This window comes from Rissa tridactyla, chromosome 4 (genome assembly GCF_028500815.1).
Source record: "Rissa tridactyla isolate bRisTri1 chromosome 4, bRisTri1.patW.cur.20221130, whole genome shotgun sequence".
NCBI classification, from domain to species: Eukaryota; Metazoa; Chordata; class Aves; order Charadriiformes; family Laridae; genus Rissa; species Rissa tridactyla.
In genome coordinates this window covers 27,160,196-27,182,563 of record NC_071469.1, presented here as the reverse complement: position 1 = coordinate 27,182,563, position 22,368 = coordinate 27,160,196, and the positions used below count along the sequence as shown (strand labels likewise).

Genomic DNA, 22,368 nt, shown 5'->3' with positions numbered 1-22,368 from the left:
AAATTTTGATGTCTTGTACTCACATAGCCACAGTAGACAGGTTTTCCACAAATACAGTTTACTAGTCCTGTTTATTTCAGTATAACTGTAGTTCAATCTATTTTATTTTTAACTTTGCACATATTTCTGTAAGTGGGACATTGAGTAATAAAAAAAGAAAGAGTCACGAGCTCCTGGTGCTCTGTTGAGAGTTGAATTTTGTTGTCTTTTTTTCCTTTCTAAGTAGACTTTTTCTCTTCTACTCTCAGGTGGATTTCTGTGTTTGAACTATATAAATAATTCAGGGTAACACTCCCATGACTTCAGCCTTCGTTAAGGTCTTTATTTTTTGCTGAAAGCTTTGCTAATTGTTTTCCAGCTGTTTGAATAAGCCTAGAATCTCATGTGAATTTTACTACAATATTTTGAGTGAGTTTCCCCATTAACTTCTTAAGGGAGTTATTCAAAGCTCAGAATTAATCTGGGGAATATGTGCCCCAAATAAACATATCTAGTGTTGCTCTCCAGTACATTTATTGATATTGCCAATTTTAAAAAGTAACTATATGCACAGACAGGAGTTTTGTGGATCTGCAAGAACTTTGTGAAAAAGAGCAATGCTTTATTGTTAGAATCTGATTACTCCAAATGTTGTCATCTCAAAGTACTAATCCTTACATTTTCTTGGTGAAAAGGAAACAACTATATCTTTTCAAATCAGTGGCTAATATTTTGTCTTACTAGAACTTTCGAATGCAGAGATACTTCACTTCATGTCTTTTGTAAATTAATTTATCAGCTCTGTCTAGAATATGGGTCAGTAGTGCTGGAGTTCATACACAATTTTAACTAGTTCTTGCTGTGTTTACAGGTATATACATTATGTGTTTGACCTTGGAAATGGACCTAATGTTATCAAAGGCAATAGCGATCGTCCTCTTAATGACAACCAATGGCACAACGTCGTCATCACCAGAGATAACAGTAACACACACAGTCTAAAGGTGGACACTAAGGTGGTCACTCAGGTTATCAATGGTGCCAAAAATCTGGATCTTAAAGGTAAATTCTACAAGACTGACAATTCCCCTCTTTGTTCTTGCAGGGCTCAACCAGTAAACGAGAGAAAGCTTGCAGAAACCATTCATTACAGAACAGTAAATCTGGAATTTGATGATTTTGGCTTTCACTTTCATTTTTCTCTTTCTCTGTTTGGCAACTGCCTGTAGCAGAATACTTTGTCATATTTTGCTTTTTCAGAAATTTATTGTCATAGTGCAGTTTTTCCTAGTTAGGATGCAATTACAGCTGGTTTGGGGGGGGGGGGGGTTGTTGTTTCGTGGTTTGAGGTTTTTTTGGGTTTGGGGTGGATTTTTGTGGGATTTGTGAGGGGTTTTTTTGTGGTAAAGGAGACAGAAATGACTACTTGCACAATATCTTGCTCTGCTTTTAACTTTTTTTGAGCAGCTGTTCAGCTTGCTATATTCATGTCGGGTTGTGGGCGGAAGCCACTCCAGAAAGTATGTAACTTCCTCCTTGTATGTTTACCCCTTTCTCCTCTAGGTGATCTCTACATTGCTGGCCTAGCTCAAGGCATGTATAGCAACCTTCCAAAGCTAGTGGCCTCTCGTGATGGATTTCAGGGCTGCCTAGCATCTGTGGACTTGAATGGGCGTCTGCCTGATCTAATCAATGATGCTCTGCACCGCAGTGGCCAGATTGAACGTGGATGCGAAGGTATAATTGATTTCAGAGAAGTTCCCCTCTTACTCCATTGCTGCCCCCTGTGCATCTACTTGTCCACCTTACTGTCTGTTTCATTAATTTGCTTTCATCGTCACATCCTTCACTACACTTATGTCTCCCAAATGCTCTCAAAGGCATCTTAAGGATAGTTAGCTTCTGCGAGTAGCTTAGCGGCTGTTTTTTTGCATACTCTATCCCTTATGAGGTGGTACCTCCAGTCGTGTAAAGGATGGTGCTGGAATGGACTACTGTTTACCTAGTACTTTTCTCAGAGTGGTTTATTAACATTACAGTACCTTGAAAGAGGCTCTGAGCCTTCAATTCACTTGTGCTTCAGAGCAGCCTTTTTGGGGATCCACAGAAATAAGTATTTTGAAGACCGAGTAGAGGCAGGGGAAATGGGAGGTAGAAGGAACTGAAAAGATTGGACCAAAACAGAAGTTCCTTTTTGAGGAGGTGGATCTCCAAAGAAACCACTGGAGGCATTGTCTGTGCTGTGTGGAAAACCTTTCCCTTCTGTAGTTTATCTTTTCTGCACAGTTTAGAAACAAATGAGATGAGTGACTTCTTGAAGCATGTAAATATTACTGATTTCTTGAAGGTTCTTTAAATTATTTACTGTTCCTGCCAAGCTTCCATTAATTGAAAGAGTATTGACATTAGCAGCACTGACTCAGTAACACGTATATGGCATCAATTCTCAAAGCACTTGGGATAGTCACCATCAAAAAACCCAAGGTTTTGCTGGCTGGGTTAAGTGAAAATCATTGTTATGTCTAGCTCTACTGAATACCAGTCTGCTGTGTTGGCTACTAGTCACTAGAGGAAGATAGTTTTATCAGTAAAGTTGTCTGGTATGCATGTTTGCTAAGAAGATGTATGCCCCGAACTGGCCTGTAGGAGTCTTCTTTCCCTTCTTTACAAGGTGGGTTATGTTTTTCCCTTTTCCAGTAAGTGGGAACTTTACTGGGCTGCCACGACTTCTCAAATATGATGGACAGTGGCTTAGCAACTTCATCCGCCACTTCCCTCAGGATCTGCAGATGTATCTCATCAGGTCACATGGATTTGTGCACCTTCATGTCCCTCAGATGGTCTCCCACAGTGAGCAGTTCCTCATTCTCCCAGTCCCTGCCTGTGCCTTCTGCGACTTGAGTGGTGTGGCTAGAGCACTTGACAGTGAAGACTGAGGCAAAAAAGTCATTGAGTACCTCATCCTTCTCCATATCCTGGGTGTTCAGGTCTCCTGTTTACTCCTGGAGGGGGCCCACATTTTCCTTAGTCTTCCTTTTGTCACCAACATACCTGTAGAAGCTTTTCTTGTTGCCCTTGATGTCCCTGGCCAGATTTAACTCTATCTGGGCTTTAGCTTTCCTAACCTGATCCCTGGCTGCTTGGACAATTTCTCTGTGTTCCTCCTAGGCTACCTGTCCTTACTTCCACCTTCTGTAGGCTTCCTTTTTGAGTCAGATTTTCCAGGAGCTCCTTGTTCATCCATGCAGGCTTCCTGGTGGTTTTTGCCTGACTTCCTCTCTGTTGGGATGCATTGCTTCTGAGCTTGAAGGAGGCGATCCTTCAGTATTAACCATCTTTCTTGGGCACCTCTTCCCTTCAGGGCTTTATCCCATGGTACTTTGCCAAGCAGATTCCTGAAGAGGCCGAAGTGTGCTCTCCTGAAGTCCAGGGCAGCGAGCTTGATGTGCTCCCTCCTCACTGCCCTAAGGATCTTGAACTCCACCATTTAATGATAACTGCAGACAAGGCTCCTCTTGAGCTTCACATTCCCCACCAGCCCCTCCTTGTTGGTGAGAACAGGGTTCCAGCATAGCACCTCTCCTTGTTGACTCCTCTGTCACTTGAAGAAGGAAGTTATCATCAACACATTTCAGGAACCTCCTGGATTGCTTACGCCCTGCCATTTTTTCCCTTCAACAGATATTGGGGTGGTTGAAGTCCCCCATGAGGACCAGGGCTTGTGAGCGTGAGGATGCTCCTATCTGTCTATAGAGTGCCTCATCCGCTCAGTCTTCCTGTTCAGGTGGCCTGTAGCAGACTCCACAGTAATATCTCCTGTCCCTGCCTTCCCTTTAATCCTGACCCATAAGCTCTTGGTCAGCTCCTCATCCATACCCTGGTGGAGCTCCATGCGTTCCAGCTGGTCACTGACATAGAGGGCGACACCCCCTCCTTGCCTACCCTGCCTGTCCTTCCTAAAGAGCCTGTATCCTTCCATTCCAACACTCTAGTCATAGGAGCCATCCCACCACGTCTTCATGATGCCAGTAAGATCATAGCCCTGCAGGCATGCACACGTCTCTGACGCCTCTTTTTTTGTTCCCCATGCTACGCGCATTTGCATAGGGGCATTTAAGTTGGGCCCGCGATGAAGATGGCTGACTGGCTGGAGTGGCTGTAATTCCTCTGTGCTGTATGCCAGGTGCTTTTCTGCTGACCCGTGATCTTCTTCCAGGCTCTGGGCATCTATTGCTGGCACTGGCATCAAGCTGGTAGGAACTGAGGTTCCTCTCCCCCGACACCTTTAGTCTAAAGCCCTTTTCACGAGCTTGGTAAGCCTCTGACCAAAGATGCTCTTCCCCTCCTCTGACAGATGGACCCCATCCGTCCCCAGTAGGCCTGGTTTCTCAAAGCAAGTCCCATGGTCAAAGGCTGTGGCTCCAGTCCTGTAACCATTTGTTAACTTGCCAGATTCGACTGGCCCTTTCAAACCCCTTCCAAAAAAAAAAAATCTATTTCAGGCTTTTTGAAAGTGTCTTTTATGATTATCCTCAGTGCACTGAAAGCTCTTTAATATTAGTAATTTCTGGTAATTCTTCTATTTAAAAATAGCTTAATCTGTTGGTTATATAGCCTGCATGTTACCTCTATTAGCTCTTCTCTTTCAGAGGACCTCTCATCAGACTAACCTGTTGTTCTGTGAGTTGCTCAGGAACAGAATCTTAATGCTTTCCCAGAAGACTCTGCACCATTATTAGAGCTATGGTGTTTCCTTCTCCTGTACCCAGTGTAGTTCCTTGATTTAGTGTCCTATTACTGAGTTTGCGTAATGTCATTGCTGCTCCCAAAATGTGTAATGTGGTGCTTGCTTTGTCTGTGTGACAACCTGATACCACTGCAGCTGCTGCCTGAATGTGGAGATTGGTTAACTATTAGAAATGTGAGTTCCCCATCTCTTCTAAAGCCCTTCGAACAAGATTTGAAGTTGGAGACAGACCTAAAAACAGTGTGGGAAGGTCAATGACAGCCCTCATTCTGCCTTTGAAAGAACTTGATCTTACAAAGCAGTGCCCTTGCTGTCTTACTGCATGGTCCCTGCTCAGTACCAAGAGAACTGCTGAAAAGGAAGCCGTTCTCTTTGCCAACATGTTTAGAATTAGTTAAAAAACTTGAGAATTAGGTCACCAGAAAGCTGTTTCATTTGTTTTTTGAATCACGGCAATCCCCAAGGCTTCATCTCACATCTTGACTGCTGTCTGCTGGTGCCTGTTCTTCCAGTTGCCACTGAAAGTCACACCTATCTCCCCTTTCTCTAAGGAAATAAAAACTCTAAGCATATTTGGTCCGTATTTAAGTTTCCCTATTTTGTTTCCATCTGAAGTCATCTTGGTTGCAGTCTTAACAATGTTTTGAAAGGCTGAAGTCCCAAGCAGTTCTTGCTGTCTCATGATGCTTAAATGCGTTTGTAATAAACAATTGCAGGCTTTTTGGGTGAATAGTTGTGCTGTGTGATGATTTGCAGGACATGTACTTACTTCATCGTGAAGGGCAGTGGGACCACGTACATGATGAGAACATGCATGCTTAAAGAAATGTCATTCCATCCCCGCACTGGAATCTTGCCTTCCCAATGTGGTGTGAGAGAGATTTCTGCTAATGCTTGCCTCTTGTTGTGGCTTTACTTTCAGAAGCAGAGGAGATTACAAAGTGGCAGCCGTTTTCTCTGGAACTGTCAGTTTGATCTCAGGACAGAATCAAAGAATGTGGGGAGGCGGGAAGCCTAGAGAATAGGAGAATGCTAGATATAGGTCAGCAGACAGCGCTATCCCACCTAAGGCAGACCAGTACCACTACAAATGGGTGACATTGTTGCATCCTGTCTGTGTTTATCTCTATTCATGTATTTTGGTACCCTATTCCATGCCACTGATTAAGATTCAGAAGGTTTAATAGGAAAATAATATTCTTTATTGTCTTGGTTCTACTACTACCTCCTTTTATTCAGTTTGAGTAAGCCATTGAACCACACTGTTCCTCTTATGTGCTTAAGCATAATTCAGCCTTGCTGTGCACCAAAGCACCAACCTACTACATTATACAATTAGCTGTGTTCCAGTGAAGGGTAAGGCAGCACTCCTATTTGAGTAGGAGCAGGAACCACTTTCAATATAAATGATATCTATATGACAGCTTTTTCTTTTGGACCTGAAGAATCCCAAAGCATTCTTAGGCCATACATAGGAGTCATTAACTGAAGCGCAGGCATCCTTGAGACCAAAAGTGGTTGGTGTTTAATAGTGTATAGCAGTGCTAAAAAAATAAGCAGTTCAAGACCTAAGGCAAGATTTACTTTATCTCTGATTGCCTATTAGTTTTATTCCTATAATTTCTTTAAATTATTAATGGTGGGATTTGTTTAGGATGGCACAGCCAAGTAACCTCTTTATACCGTTTGTTAGCTGAAGTGTCAGCTTCCTTTTGCATTATGTAGCTTGTGTGCTGTACAAACGTAAGATTTCAGCTCTTGAAGTCTGCCACTTAAGCACCTGTGTGCTGGACAAGATGATAGCTGCCACGCAGACCTGTTTTGTGTTTTGATGTGTCCTGTAAGACCATCTCTTTTGGCAAAGAATTTTGTGGGTGATCATCTGGAAGGGGAGAACCCAAGAGTGTCTCAAATGTAAATTGAGCTCATGGAGTTAAAGCTCCACACACCCCTTCTTTTTTGCGTGTCTGGTTTATTTTTATTGCTCTTTTGCAATTGCTGTGGTTCTGACTTTCCAGAAACAACAGGCAGCTCTTCATTGATCTTGAAGGTCTGCTAAGATCTGTAGTGGCAGCTTGTGTTTCCCTGGAAGGTATTTGGCAAAGCCAGAAACCTTCTTGCTGCCTTGTGTGTAAAATCTGTTCTGGGTTGATGTGCTGCACACAACTGTGACAAGAGTGAAGTGTCAGAATAATGACATTATATCAGTATATTTATAACTTTCCACAGAGTATCTTTAGCTCTTGTACTAAACGCAGCTTTCATCACTGTCATTTATGTAGCAAGAGGGCCCTTCCCCCTACCTCCACCCAAAAAAAGGGGTTGGTGAGAGGACCTGAGAGAAAAAGTACAAAAGGTAGGGAACTGGTTAAGGCTTAAATAGGCCTTGTGTCAGTGTCGGGTCAGGCTACTGAATACTCGGAAGAGACAAAGTCAATTCTCAGAAAGGGCTTCATGTTCAGGGCCTACTTCTACTGGGAGCTTGCAGGCAAGTCTGCTACTTACTTTGGACCTTGCTCTCCCCACCCATAAAATAGGCATGATGAGAGTATGAAATTCAACTGTGTCTTGCAGACCACTACCAGAAGTAGTAGGTGGAGGACCCTAGAGATGCATAAAGCATTAGAGGAAAGGAGAAAAAGAAGCCCTCTATTGTGACCTGGTTCTCGCCAGTCTCCAACTCAACAGCCTATGGACTGTGGTTGGAATCTTTTATACAGCTCCTGAATTTGAGTAATACATGGTATTTCCATTTCTATGTCAGACTTACACAGCTTGGGAGAAAAGATGTCTGCACCACAGTGTGTATCCAAGAGTTGGAAGATGGAAGAAGTTGTTCCATTTGACCTTCTTTCCCTCCTTGAAAGTAAACCAATTTAAACTTCGGATCAGCTCCTCCTTGATTCTAGACTTCTAAAATCAATTCTTTTTGCTGAGCACTTCATTCCTGATCTTACTTCTAGATGAATGGATCAGTTTATTCCATCCACAAAAGTCAAGACTGAGTGACTCACTGCTTTTTGTTTACTGGTCCTGGAAGAAGTTAAGCAGATGTCCAACCATTTGTGGAGTTTAAAGGTGTTGTCCTAAATATTAATGAGTACTTCCTACATATGAAGTGTTTTTTCACCTCTTTATTAATTTACCGTATGTTCCCCTGTGTTTTCCTTTCCTTTAATTTGGACATCCTTACCTTGCTTGCCACAGGCACTAGAGCTATCTGAAATTCAGCTGCCCATTCTAAATACTCACATTCACCCCAGCCAAACAAACCTAACACCAGTGGTTAAAGAACATTGTATTTCTTCTATAAGGCAGTTTACTATGTGCTTTGGAGACATGCCTTCTTCCTCTCCTCTTCACCTTTCTTCATCTGTTCCACTGATAACAGCTTCTCACAATAGAGAGTGATTATTTTTAAACTGGCTGACACTGTTCCAGAGGTTTTGGGACTTTTTTTTGTCATAATTTAATCTTCTTCCTGCAATAAAATCATAATCTTGTGCTACTTTCCATGAAATATTATAGTTAACCTTTGGAATTCACTGGTGCATGAAAAGTATGAATGATGCATACAGGCTGGATAATCAGAAAAGCATTTTGCATACTAAGGTGTGGGGAAAAAAGAAAATCTAATCTCATGCTTAAAATCTCACAGCAGGATGATGTCAGAAAGGATTTCACCCTTCATCTGCTCAGTAGTGAAACTTCAAATCTGGGGATACTTCACTTTTTCTGTGGAATCAAAGGCTATCCGTTGAGGAGAGGAGCGTTACTTTACTCAGTGATGGTTTGACAGCTCTCCTGTTCTTTATGCTTTTGTATTCCATTGTCACAGTGCCACTGGAATTACGGAACAAATATAAGCTTTGCTCCAACTCAGCTACAAAGAAGATGAGGAAGGAGGGCAGTTAGAAAAAGTGCTAGTTTGTTACACAGAAATTTCTTTGTTAGAATGTGTTTGGAGGAAGCATGCATTCTCCTCCTCTTTCCACCCCTCTCCCCTTTCTTTTGCATTTTGTTTGAAGAACTCTGGGGATTTTATGTAGTATGTACATAAGAAAGTATGTACATAGAAGTGGGGAAAAAAATTTGACTACCTCAAAAGGGAAGGCAGTTGCCATATTGAGTCATTCATGGGCTGTAAAGCAATAGCAAAGATTCAAAATGTTAAAATTCCCAGGAACCACAGGAAATGACATCTGTACATGCCAGTTCTAATTTACTGGGTTGTAAATGTAAACGGAGACAATGGGAGAAAGGGAGAGCTACCAATCTCTCTTCAATATTGGCGGTGATATTAGAACTTTTTAAGAACAGGAGGTTGTAAAGGTGAGTATGCACTTCTTAAATACCCATCTTTTGAGCAATGAGGTCGGTGATTTGGTGTTTTGTTGTTACCATTGTGCTGTATAATAGAAATATGTAACCTTCAGTGGCAAGGGATTCAGGAGATGCTGCCTGTACTCCCATCTCTGTCTTCTGTTTTTTCCATGTTGAAAGAGAAAACTTAGAATCAAAGTATAACACATCAAAAATCTATATGGCTTCTTTGTGAACTGGATTCCATTTTAAAAAATAAAAAATTAAAAAATCTTGTGCCTAAATGAAAAAGCATCCAGTGGTATTGTTTTGTTTTGCTTCTTTTATGGTCTGCAATTTTCAGAAAGTGTACTTGGATCTTCAGTCAGTCAGACCTAGTAGATTTATGATTCTCTTTTGCCAAGTAGACCATGATTTGACCACAGATAACAAGATCATTCCCACCTAGGTGAAAGAGTGAGTTTGTACTACTGTCATTTCAGTTGATTCTCCTGAGATTGATGAAGATTATATGGGTCTAAAGCCTGAGCTGTCTCTTTGCCTGTTGGTGCAAGTTTTCTTAAGGATGTGTTGAAATCCATGAGCAGTCAACAGCTTGTGAGGGGGCAAGGTTTTACTGTCACTTTACATCCAGTGTCAAGTTCAGTTCTTGGGATAAACAGAGGTTGTCATCTTCCAGAGTTATCAGTCCCCTCTGGTTTCCTGGCAATAAATCCACTTTGGACAAACAGCCAGGGCAATCTGTGCTTTTATGAGAGACAGAAGATTTAAGTTCACATCCAGAGCCTGGATGTAGAAACAAAAGAAAAAATCTTCTTGACTAACATACTGAAAGTCAAATAGATTTTTTACTTAAATGGATTCTAAGTATTTCTCAAATGAGACAAAATCTCTCTTAAATTACTGGTAAATGCTGAGAGATGGGTGTTAAGAATGTGATATTTTTTTCCTTTTCTTTCTACTATCTGTAAATTCTGTGATCTCGTGTGTGTGTGTGAATGAAATGCATTTTCTCTCTCTTGTATTTGGTTTTCTTATCTGTTGCTTGGTTGGGTTAAGGTGGCCGAGTCCCTCTGTGTCTTTGTTACTTACATTATCATTCCTGCATGTATTGATTATACGTGTTGGCTGTGATGGTTATACCAGTTGCTTTTATTTACCTAAAGTGATGTCACCCTGGTTTATCTGCCTTTATACTAACCTGTTGTTTATTGTTTTTGCTTTTTTTTGTTGTTTTGTTTTGTTTTTTTATTTTTTGCTAACAAAGTTGAGTTGACCAAAGCTGACCTGCAAGGTAGAGAAGGTTCTTCTTCCCCATAACTGGTTTGAATTGAAAGATGCTTTTATGTAACATTTGGTGCCTTTTACTGGATGCAGTCACACCTCTGAGACAGGAACAGAATGACAAACCCCAGCCCTTCTGGAGGGGATATCTGGGTTGAAGAAGGACATGGCAAACAATGGAGGTGTTTTTGTTGTCCTGGGGGGTTTGACTGTATCAATCTCTGAATATCCATAAGAGCACGGGTTGATTTCCTGAAATGCCTAATGATTATTCAAGCAAATAGCTGCTGTGTATAGAGACACAGAAGGCCCTCAGAGCTTTGCAAAACAATAAACTGACTGGGATTCTTCAGCACTGATCTTAAGGAGTGAGACCAGAACGTAAAAGCTAGCTTTTTAACTTAAACTTTGGAAAAAAACCCCACAGAAATAACTTTCTGGAATTTCAGTTAAAAAAAACCAAAACAAACAACAAAACAAAAAAAAAAAACCCAACCAAACAAAAAAACCCACAAACTATTAACTACGAATTCCCATAGTAGTTAGGTGTCATTTTACAAGCCATAATTGATCAAACATGTTGAGTGGTCATGCCTGATCCTTTTGGACCTCCCATAGGTCTTTTTTAGAACCTTTTACTGGATAGTCTCTGATTTTTTATAAAGCAGATGGGTCTCTTTCATTATGTTGATCCTCACATGAAATTCTTACTGGTATCTTTTATTACTATTGCCTGCTAAGTTAAAAGGGTTCAATCAACGTTCTCTGAGGTTGCCAAAAGGTTGAGAATGGTGTGGATATGTTAAAATACTAAAGCTACTCAAGTGAAAGCCATTAAAGAGACTGAGAGTAGAAAAGGTGTGGGGGGGAAATTGAGAGAAACCAAGGAAGATGTCTTAAGGGGAGACAAGATAGTAATTGAGAACGTGCCACTTGAATTATAGAGAGATGATGAAGTAAAGAGCGCTGACAGAAAACCAGTTTGATGAAGCCTAATTCTTAGGAGATATATAATGAAGGAAGGATTAGTGGTACAATTACATATGAATACCCTGTTTCCGCAGCACACGAGTGAGGAAACCTGCTTAGAATGTAATAGGACTTTGATACTAGTATAACTGGAGAGATGTTTTCCATGGTGTTGAAAGTCTGTCCCTTTAAACATGATAGTGAAAGTATTCCTCCCAACTCATCTAGAGAGACTGCTATATAGAGTACAAATTAAGTTGTTCCTGAATGTTGTGGAAGTTTAAGAAAATGCTCCTTCTTTTAACGGAAAAGGAGAGAATGGTCTCAGGTATAAGGGGAAGTCAGAAGCATTGAACAACGTGTCTCTGTTTAACAGTCCTAAAGCCACAGATGGTATCTGTTATGGTATCAGATTAATCACCTTGAAATTTTGTGTCTAAGCTATGGGTTTAGTCTAAGGTTTTGTTGTGGGAGAAAACATGTAGAGTGTTCCTGTTTCACTCTCTGAGATAGAGACAGGACTTAGAAACATTTCCCCTATCACTGGAATTAAGGTTTTGTGGCTTTAATCAAAAACTCCTTTTCTATTCACCTTGTTTACTGTGAAGACCTGGTGATATGCTGACCTGATCTAATGGAATAGATGCAGTTTTCCAATTAAAATATTCTTGTTCCGTATTCCAGGCGTAGGCAGGTAGCAATTACATTTGCTTCAGAATATCATCTGTGTTTTTAGGTAAGGTTTGGCATTCTATGGCTCAGTAGAAAAGGATAAAAATATATTTGGAGGATCCAAGGAAATTTTAATGGCTAAACAGCTTATCAGTGTAGCAGTTCTTAATAGACAGAAGCATATTAGGAGGCACCCGCTTACCCAACAGATAAAAGTACTGACAGCCTGAGGTAATTTTAGCCATTGGATGTATATGAAACATTGAACCTGAAAGATTTGACAGCCTAGAGGTAAGCAGAGGTCAGGGTGATGTATTGTGCTCTATGCATGTGGAGCATCTGACTGCAACCACGTTTTGTTGGCATCTCTGACCTATTCCTAGCTGTAAAAAGTTGAAGTGCTCTGTCTTACAGAGGTTAGGGATTTAGAGACTATTAGGTCCTGCCTCTAGGGGATTTCTGAAGTTTATGTAAATGAAAAGTGGTAAAGGATGACATTTGAAAGAATAGGAAAGATATGTGGGCTGGGACTGATGCGAGGAGAAAAGGCATGCCAGAAGTACACTGGAGTGTAAATAGCTTTAGGATTAAGGTGTTCGGTTCCATCCATTCAAACTGTGCCAGGGAATTCAGGACATGGCTTAGACATTGGCAAGTATCGTGTCTTACTGACCACAGCCTCTGCTTTTCTCTCGAGTCACTCATGTGCCCATCACAATTCAGAATACACACCCAGGAGTTCCTTCTTGAATTTTATGTCTATTGAAGCAGATGCAGCATGAAGAAGAGGTCCCAGAACAAACAGATTTGTTTGTTATTTTGATTTTTCCAGAGTCTCAGAACCTAAAGGCTTGTCACAGGTGTGAAGATTATTCCAGCCCAAGCTCACATTTGTTACAGAAATCTTAACCTTATAGGAATATTTGCACTTCAGATGGAGACACCTGATTACATTGAAGCCTAAGGGGAAACGTGTATTTTGAGTACATAATTTGGATTATTGGCTTTTCAGGAAATCAACCTTTGCTGAATAGGTTTGGCTATTTCAGAATAGGCCATGAGGCCTGGTACTTTTGTACTGCTGTGATTTGCAGTGGGGAAGGGTGTTTTTCCAATTGACTGTATTTTTCGTGTACACGTATAGCCTTTTTAGTTTTTCCTTTCTGCTTTTAGTTTCTGTGTCTCAATGTCTGAATACTGTTTACTTCCTCTACTTCATTTGCATCTCCCTATCCCTTGTCACATCTCAGGTCCAGGCATACTCCCTTTTATGCAGTTGACTTTTTGTTGTATTGTTGGGGTTGTTTTGGTTTTTGTTTGGTTTGGGTTTTTGTTGTTGTTCTTCCCTCACCAGCATGTGTATGAGCGCTTTGCTCAAGAACTTTTAGGTTGCTTAGAGTTGGAGAGTGTCTGGGTGACAAGAGGGAGGGAGATAGGCATATGCCAGGTTTAATGGAGGGGAAAAAAACTTCACCACCACGTAGATCCATCCTCTGTGGATTGCCATTGCTGCTGATTACCTTCTCCTGTCACCTTGAGGTAAATGTGCTTTCCGTGGGAGACTTCCGTATTTGTTATTTTAACTAGTTCCAGTCCCTGAACTTTTTAGACCAGCCACATATTTGGAACCAAAGGACTCAGCATTGTAATTGATGTCAGGTGAATGAAGAGTTTGGGTTCTGTAGAGGCACTAGAATAATGGCTGTATTTTCGGAGGACTGCAGACTGCTGACTTTTGAGTTATTTCTGACAATGGGTAACTTTAAATATGGAACCTGCCAGATGTCTAACCTTATTTAGGTGATGAAAGGGATGATGAATTCTTAACAAAATCTGTAACTGAGAGAGCTCGAAGAGTTGGCCTTGCAGTCCTTGAAAATCCCTTTTGGTTTTTTGGTTCTAGTTTACTAAGTTAAAGTTACTCTGTGATATTCCTGCTTTCTACCACCTGTGAATAAAAATACAGGATCTGTCTTTCTGAATTGTGGACTGAACCTTGACTATATTTTAGTTTCTTATGTTTGTGCAAAGTATGTGTCAACATGCCACCATTAGTATTTGACTGTTACAGCATGTGAGATATGGTCCATCCAGTGAAGTGATGGTTCTGTGAGATGTAGTCTCAGTTTTGCTTGTGTTTTACTCAGAAAAAAGATTTTTTTCCTGAATTATTCTAAAATTTGAAAACTTAGCTGGCTTAACCTAATTTCCTCCTTAATCTCCACTAAGAGTGAGTCCTAGAACAGGTTTATATTCTGACTATTGCATGTGGTTTCCAAGATCTGATGCCTCTCTGAACTGTACTGGGCCTGCACATTGAATTTAGAAAAGCAGACTATCGCTGTTTATGAAAGAGAAATGCTGACAGAAGTAGACTGTAGATTTAACATGGGTATAAATTGCCCATCATAACGTCTGTCTGGTAGTGGTAGAGATATTTCAGTGCTTGATGGCATTTGCAATTTAGGAACTATAGGACAAAAGAAGCACCTTATTCATCAAAGACAGTAAAGATGTCTTGTGTGTGCTACTTTCCTATCTCTCCTAACCTCTTTGAAGGTACAAGGAGAAAAGATGGGAGCATTTAGGGAGATGGAGAGTGAAAATGGACCTGTGGTGCCATTGAACCTTGCCTGTTGCAAATCTTCATCTTGGTGACAAAGTGGTGTTAAAGCAAATGGTAGATTCAATAGGAGTGAACTTTTGATGTGTGAAGGAAGGTGTTATGTGCAAGACCAAGAATGGTTTGCTTAGCTTAATGCTTATTGTTAGTCATGATCGTAGCACAACTTATAACACAACTGTGTTATAATCCTGCAGCTGTTGTATAAAGAAACTGATTCCCTATGTAACTAGGAAGAATGATAAACACGATACTGTCTTTTATTCCTGAAGTTCTTTCCTCTGCAAAGAGCTTTCAAATGACACAGCAGGAATGACTTCTCTTGCCAGAGAAATGCGCCCACCTGTGGGATGAAACATGGCAATTCTAGCAACGCGCAGCAGTAGAATTAAATTTTTTTTGTTTCAGGCCAAAGAGAAACCTACCATACAGCTGAAATTGCAGGAAAGATTTGGGGAGACAAAGTAATTTTTCCGAACAGAACATGGATAAGAGATCTGGTTACTGTCCTCTTCTGTGTAGGCTTTCTTCAAATACTTAGTGGTAGAAGTAATAAACAAACCATACATTCTAGCTTGGTAACTTGGAAGAAAAGTGTAATACTGGACTCCTTCCCAGGGAGGGAGACCCAACAAGATCTCGGATCCTGCAAGTCCTCACAGACTGAGCTGTTCCAGTAAAAATTAGAGATGCAGAAATAAAGCTCAAATGGACATTGTTGAAGAATTCTGCTTTGCTGTCTCATATTCCTAAGGAGACATCTCTGTTGGTAGGCATAGTTTGGACAGGAGGAGGCAGAGCAAGTCACACTTCTGCTAGCGGGGATGCTTTTCTGCACTGGGGACTTCACTTCTATATGTGCCGCCCACTCACTCCTCTTTCCATTGTGCATGTGGCATGAAGGAGGCAATGTGCCAAGCCCAGCTACAAAGACACAACAAAAACATGGCCTTTGAACAAAAACGCACTCAACGGAAATAGCAAGTGTTGTCAGGATGGTGGAAATTTAAGGAGAAAATTCAAATCAGCATGCATATTTTATTAATTAAAAGTATAGGGTATTTATCAGATGTATCTCAGATTATACGGACTGTCTCTGAAACTTTACTTTTAAATACTTTGACTGCTGTGAGAATGAGATTAAAAATAGACCTGAACCCTGATGGCATTGGCATTTTAGAACCAATTGTACTGCTGTACATATAAATTGTTTGTCATCTTCTCTTTCCTTGTTCGTTAGCACTAAAGCACAGGTGCGTCGTAACACAATCTTCCTGTTGTGTAAGCCTTCCTGTGCTTGTCATGTTGCTCCCTAATCCAAAATCCTAATCCCCTGTGACATCCCTGTTAGTTGTTCTGAACAAAATTCTGTTGCCATAGATGGAGGATTATGACATCAGGCAAGAATGGTAAGCAGCAGGAGTAGATGAACTCTCAGAGACAAAGATCCTTTTACCATGCAAATGGCCCATAGTACTAAGGAGTGAGGCAAAATGTAATACCCAGCATCTATGCTATGCCGTCACAACTGACTCTAAAGACGGCAGATCAGGCTTCGAGCTTCCTTGAGGTATTGTCAGGCTTTCAAAATTCCTCATCATTGTGGTTTGTTTTTTTTTTCTTTTTCTTTTTTTCTCTGGCTGCTTTGAAAGTACTGTTTCCATCTTCACAGTTGGTTTCTGTAAAATACAGTTCAGAAACCACAATACTGGTCATGAATTGAAGTTTTTTGGTTCTCTGGTCTCTCTCACTACAAGCGCCTCAAGCCAGAGGCCTCATGCAGTCTTATTCCTTGAGTAGAATACTGGTCCTTTCTCTTGTGGCACCTAGACAAAGAATATTCCCATTAGATGATGCCCATTGTGAAGTCCAGTTATTGATTAAAGTGTTCTCAGAAGTGTAGGAAGAGAGGAGAAACATTGTCATTGAGGATGCTGTTCTGCTTTGCTTCTGTGTAATGGTGTTTACAGTCGATGCTGTAGCAAGTTTGCATAGAGTCACAATTGCTTTCTGCTTTTATTTTTTTAAATATATATAACTTGCTTGTTTATGCATCTAGGAGTATTGGCATTCATATTTAGGGTTAGAGGTTAGATAATGGGATAGTAAGGTACATTAGAGGTATCAGCTCCTTATTCCTTATCTTTGGATAACTCGGACGTTTTAGGCAAAATGACAACTAATACTCTATTTCAGATTGTTAAACATTATCCCTTCTCTTGCTGGGCCAGAGTAAGTCCAAAACAAGTGTCAGACCTCAGCCTGATGCCTGTGTATCAATATAGTTGTATCCATGTCTTTTATAAGCGTAAAGGCAGGAGGAAAGCGTGTACATACGTGTGCCTACCAGCCCACACTGTTGTCAGCACTGTTGTAATCCTAGAAGTGATCTGTTAACTTCACACTGTGCCAGTGAGACCACTGGGGATTCATACAGCTGCAAATGAGACTCAGGTGGGTGGGAAGAAGAGGGGGAGGGGAGGGGAGGGGAGGAGAAAAGTGTTGAAAAATACTGCTTAACTTTCTTTCAGTATGGTAATACAATTTTCTTGCTGTGGCTGCTGCTGCCGCCCATTTTTCAATAGGTGAATTTTCTTTCATGGATTTTGTTGTCTGCTTTTGTTATCCACGTTTATGCTTCTACCTAGAGGTTTTGGGATTTTGTTTTGTTTTGTTTTTTCAACAGTATAACAGATCATGGAAGAAACTCAGGGTTTTGTTAATGTTCAGTTAAACTCTCTGCCTACTGGTAGTCATGTGTTCCTGGTCATTGCAGGAAAGATGTAAAGAAACATGGAGAGCTAAAAAGCTACTGCAATTCACTCATTCTGTTCTTGAAGTGGGGAAAGATGATCTGGTGGGAAGAGCAGGAACTCTGCACCAAAGGGTCTGAGGGGTATAAGGGTCTGACCCTGACTTGGCCTTTGAATTGTTGGGAGGATCACGACGTGATGGTTAGATGAGGGTTCTGCAAAGGCTCATAAATGTGGAGGTGCCCCGATGCACAATGTGAATATCAGTGCTGTATAACTGAATGGGATTCGGTGAAATCACTGTGGGTGGTGTCAGGTAGAGACTGAGAGATTTCATTTTGGGTTAAAACATTTGAAAATGCTGTCTCTACTTTGGTGTGTCCAATCTCATCTATATAGCACAGATGGTGGTGCTGATGTGATGACAAGATAAGGATGAAGAGTAGGATGAGCCTCATAGAATTGCTGTTGCAAACAAAGACTGTGACAGAAGATTGTGGGTTGGGTAGAACAGTTGGTGCTTTATGCTTATGCTATTGTCCAAGACTGGAAGTGGTTAACAAACTGATCTCAAGCAGCCTAGGCAGTTGGTCCTCTATTATCTACTCTGTTTCTTTTGCTGCTGCTTCTTTTCCAACAAGTGTAGCATATAGAATAGTAGGTATGTCAACTATAGTTGTACATTTTATTTGAAGTGCTGCATGGTAGGAGCAGCATACCTTTGTGTAGAATGCTGAAGATAAAATACTTTCCCAGAAAGTAACTTCTAAACTCATGTTCTTATAATCTGTGGCTTGCAGGTTCACATCTGCTCTCAGGTGATTCAGAATCCAGCTACCTCTTTGTGGATGACATACTAGCTGTCATTCAGAGTCCCTCTGATCTGAAGATCACTTTTTTGCTTATTGCTTGGGTTGTGTCTTTGTGTCTTTGCAAGGTTTATTTGATTAGGGTAGCAACTCTTAGCTCTAAATCACAGAACAATGAAAGGCTGTTCTGTTACTGGCTGCTTCCTTCTCTGCCTCCACGAAAGGCTGTGGAAACCAGTCCAGAACAGGGAAGTGTTGTTCTGAGGACTTTACTGACATGTTTCCAGAGGAACTTATGTAATGGCACTAGTCAGAGTCTTTAAGGGTGTGTGTGTTTGTTTGTTTGGGGTTTTTTGTGCTTAACCTATAAAACAAAGTTGTAGCCAACTTGAGGCTCCAAAACTTCAGTTTGAATCGACATATCAGTGTTCTTTGGGTAGGATGAAGCCCTGTTCATGGGCTCATTTCTTAGCTTTCGTTTCTACAAGGGGATCAAACTTTTAGGGAAGCACAACAACCCGGCAGTATTTGTTATCCTTGCATCATCACACCATATTTTACAGTAAATTGCTTTGAGCAAGCACTGAACATATTTGTTTGGCCTGCCTAAGAGGGAATATGTTGCTGTTCACTCTTCCTCCTTGCTCTGTGTTAGTTTGCTGTTTTGTCATGGAGTGTACAGTTGTCTTTGTGCTCTTTTTACCTGAGTTTCTTGCATGTCCAAGAATGGAAAAGTGTTTGGTTATTGCTTTTTCTCTTCTGCATGAGGGTCCTGATAGTAATGGTAACGATAAATTGGAGCTTTTGTGGGCCTGACTAAAATGATTCTCTCAGCTTTGTTTCACCCTTTTCTTGTCATCCCTTCTCCAGGACCGAGTACTACCTGCCAGGAAGATTCCTGTGCGAATCAGGGCATCTGTAATCAGCAATGGGAAGGCTTCACCTGTGATTGCTCCATGACTTCATATTCTGGGAGCCAGTGTAATGACCGTAAGTAGGCTTTTCCATTGGATTGGTGAGCTGTGAGTTCCGATGATTGGTAACACAGACAACACATGACTAGTTTTACTTTCAATTGAAACTTCAAAGCCAAACTTTTTTTCCTGGAAAGTTTCAAAAACATACAGTAGGTTATTCTTTTTCCTTGTTAAAATGAAATTATGCAATTCAGTATGTGTTGGGCTTGTTTTTTTTTAAAAGCTAACTCAACCAGAATAATGATGGCAATTGATGATAATGGAATTCCTGGTTTGGAGAAACCAGAAATTACTTGTATATATTGTGTAATATTTACATTGGTAGAAAATGGCTAGGTTTTGTGTACTAAATTATGCTTTGTGGTTTTCGTTCAACCCTTAGTGACAGAGACATGGAATCAATGTAAAATTGCTGAGCAGTGTTCTAATTGTCTTCTACTGAATGCTAAGATGAAAAATTGGGTACTGTTTGCTAGAATGTTCAGTTAAAACTAGGTGGTCAGTAAAACACACAGCAGCAGTTTTGTGCTTCTTGGCATATTGATTTGCTTGATCTCAAAACGCTGGATGTTGTTCTTGGCCAATTACTATTAAAATCTCTGATAAAACAACTGAATAAAACCTTGAAGTCTTCCTTTAGAGGGCCGATAATCAGCTTTCAGCCATTTCCTCTACTCATCCTGATACAGCCTTTGCTCCTGCCTGGAGGGAGCAGATCAGTTCAGCTCTATTCTCTCCCCAGTTCGATTATTTAAGGACACAGTTAGTCCCCTTCTCCCTCCCTACTCCAAGGCAGGGAACAAAGGAGCACATTATGAGTGCTGTAGTAAGCATAACATTAGGCTTCAATAATTTGGTTCACTGTATGTGTAAATTTTAAGACCAGAACAGGCTCATATAGTTCACTCTGACCACCTGCATCTCACAAGCTGTTGCTTTTTATTAAGGGTATTTGAGGTAGACTTTATTAGTGGTACCAGCAAGGTCCATCCAATATTGGTGCTACAGCTCTGTCATATCTGCAACCCTTCTCCTAGACGTTTGATATGTGGCTGAAATGATGGCGTGTATGACAAGCTGTTTAACATGTGGTGATGGTCTGTTTCTGCTGAAGGCAAAAAAGCCTACTTTTCCGAGTCATTCATAAAATGTGGTGTTATCTGCGTTGGTCTCCCGTTTCTCCCAGTTTTCCCAAACATATTGGAAAGACCTATATCAGCATTTGTACTTTGATAATGGTTTTATAAGAAGGGTACTACAGACACAGATTTATAGGCTGTAATGCCACATCTAATTTTGGGTTGTTTTGGCATTCAGAACGGCTCCTTTGGGTCCAGAAGATACATTTCATATTGGAGCCACAAATTTGGCTCTGATTTTCTGGGTTTTGTTTTGCTTTTGTCAATTGGACACACAGTTTCCCATTCTTGCAGTGCTTGTTCAGTTTACACTTGCTAAGGACAGCACATTATAAATCTGTGGCATAAAAGAAAAGCTACTTTGAATCCTGTTGGACTGTATTTAAGTACATGTCCAGGAAATATCTGAAGAGATTATTGATACTATCGGTTTAGTTTCTGATGTGCTGGGCTTCACAGCTCTAGAATGTCGCAGTGCCCTTGTTATGCTGTTGCTAATGACTTAGAGCAGGCTCTAAACTGTCAGGAAACCAGGTTCCTGTGTCTGTAATTGGGGATTCCTTGCTGCTTTTTAGAGCTGGCAGCTGGAAACCATGCAGAGCAGAGACAGGGGTTTATATCAAATGGGGGTGATGTGGGCAATGTAGGAGCCAGCCTCCCAGTGTCAGGCGTGGCTGGCGATTTAGAAGTCCTCACAGGAGGATGTGGGTTTCAAGATGGTCTGGAAAGGTAAGTCATGTGAACTTCTCCTGGAACACAACGAGATGTCAACCAGGATCTTCAAAAAGTACGTATAACATCTTTTTTGTGTTGTTTGGGTTTTTTTCTTTTATAGTCTTTTCCATGTTCTGCTCCTGGTTGCCTGATAAAGTTATGAAGTGTTGTGGGTCGTGGAGAGGTAGAAGGCTTCCTTCCTGCTCCTATCTGTTAGATATGGTTGCTATTATACCGGAGCCTAATGGAAGTATAGGCACTTGTGTGTTAATTGGATTCAGTGTTCTTTAGACTGGATTTTAGTGCAAGTAATGACAGGGGAAGGTAACTTCTGTGTAACCTGAAGCCTTGCTATTATTTAGAAATGCATCAGGTTCTTTGGTAGAACTTTTTTTTTTTTGCCACAGGAGTCTAATTCTATTACTTTAGTAGATGGCTATTTCTACTATATGAACAAATTGTGATCTCCCACTGATGTAAATATGGAATATCAAAGTCAATAGAACAGGTCTAGATTTACACAATGGAAACGATAGCAAAAGGAGGACTTACTGAATATGTTTTGTCTTTCCATTTCTGTTAATCATCTTAAGCATCCACACTGGAAAATTGGCATTTCCGTGTATTTGATGCAGTATATTTCAGTGCCTCTGACATAGATGAATGGCATGTCTGGTGTTCACTTCAGTTATTCTTGATGGTGTCTATATATCATTTCCAATTTACTGTTGGTAAGTGTGATTTGTTATTTGCTAGTATGAACTTTGTGAAGTCATTCAGTCTTACTAATACTCAAGAAAGCTTGGTGCGCCAATATGTTTTTGCTTTTTAATTTTTGTCTCAGGACTGGGTCACTGAGCTTCCCAATTCAGATACAACTGGCTTGGAATTGCTGTTTCTGAAAAGGTGAAGGAGAAGCACTGGTTTCAGAGATGCACGTTATACATCTATCGACACATTTGTACTTTCACTAGTGTTGTTTAATATGACAAGGTTTTAAATTCCTAGCAGAAATGATGATACAGCCTTAATTTTTAGCTGTTGTTGTATAGCTCTCGTTTCAATATTTTTTACACTGTAGGGATCAAGATTCCTGAGAATAAGAAATTAATAGAAGCTATAGGGGCACAAATTCATTTTTAATATGCTTCATTTTTGAGTTGCATCTTTTCTTGTACCAATGTTAAGAAACAAAAACAACAAAAAACACAGACACAGGTCTGTTGTACAAATGTGAAGCAAAAGGTAAACACAGAGAAAGTCTGTTGTACAAACGTGAAGGTAAAGGTCTGCCTTGCATACTAGCCAGCATTAACACCTGTAAAGAAAGGTAGAAATAGATGCAGTGGTACTATTTGGGATATGCCGGTTCCATTCTC

At 40.6% G+C, this 22,368-nt stretch overlaps 1 protein-coding gene across 1 annotated transcript in view; it reads left to right on the top strand.

The window, feature by feature from the left end:
- LOC128908215 (neurexin-3) overlaps nt 1–21,141 on the top strand; it is a 431,350-nt gene extending 410,209 nt beyond the window's left edge. The window contains exons 9-13 of the mRNA XM_054197919.1: nt 851–1,041; nt 1,543–1,716; nt 19,030–19,149; nt 20,851–21,004; nt 21,111–21,141. Of these exons, the coding sequence (XP_054053894.1) occupies nt 851–1,041; nt 1,543–1,716; nt 19,030–19,149; nt 20,851–21,004; nt 21,111–21,141 (670 nt within the window). The remainder of the gene's footprint in view (nt 1–850; nt 1,042–1,542; nt 1,717–19,029; nt 19,150–20,850; nt 21,005–21,110) is intronic.
- Nucleotides 21,142–22,368: the final 1,227 nt, after the last annotated feature.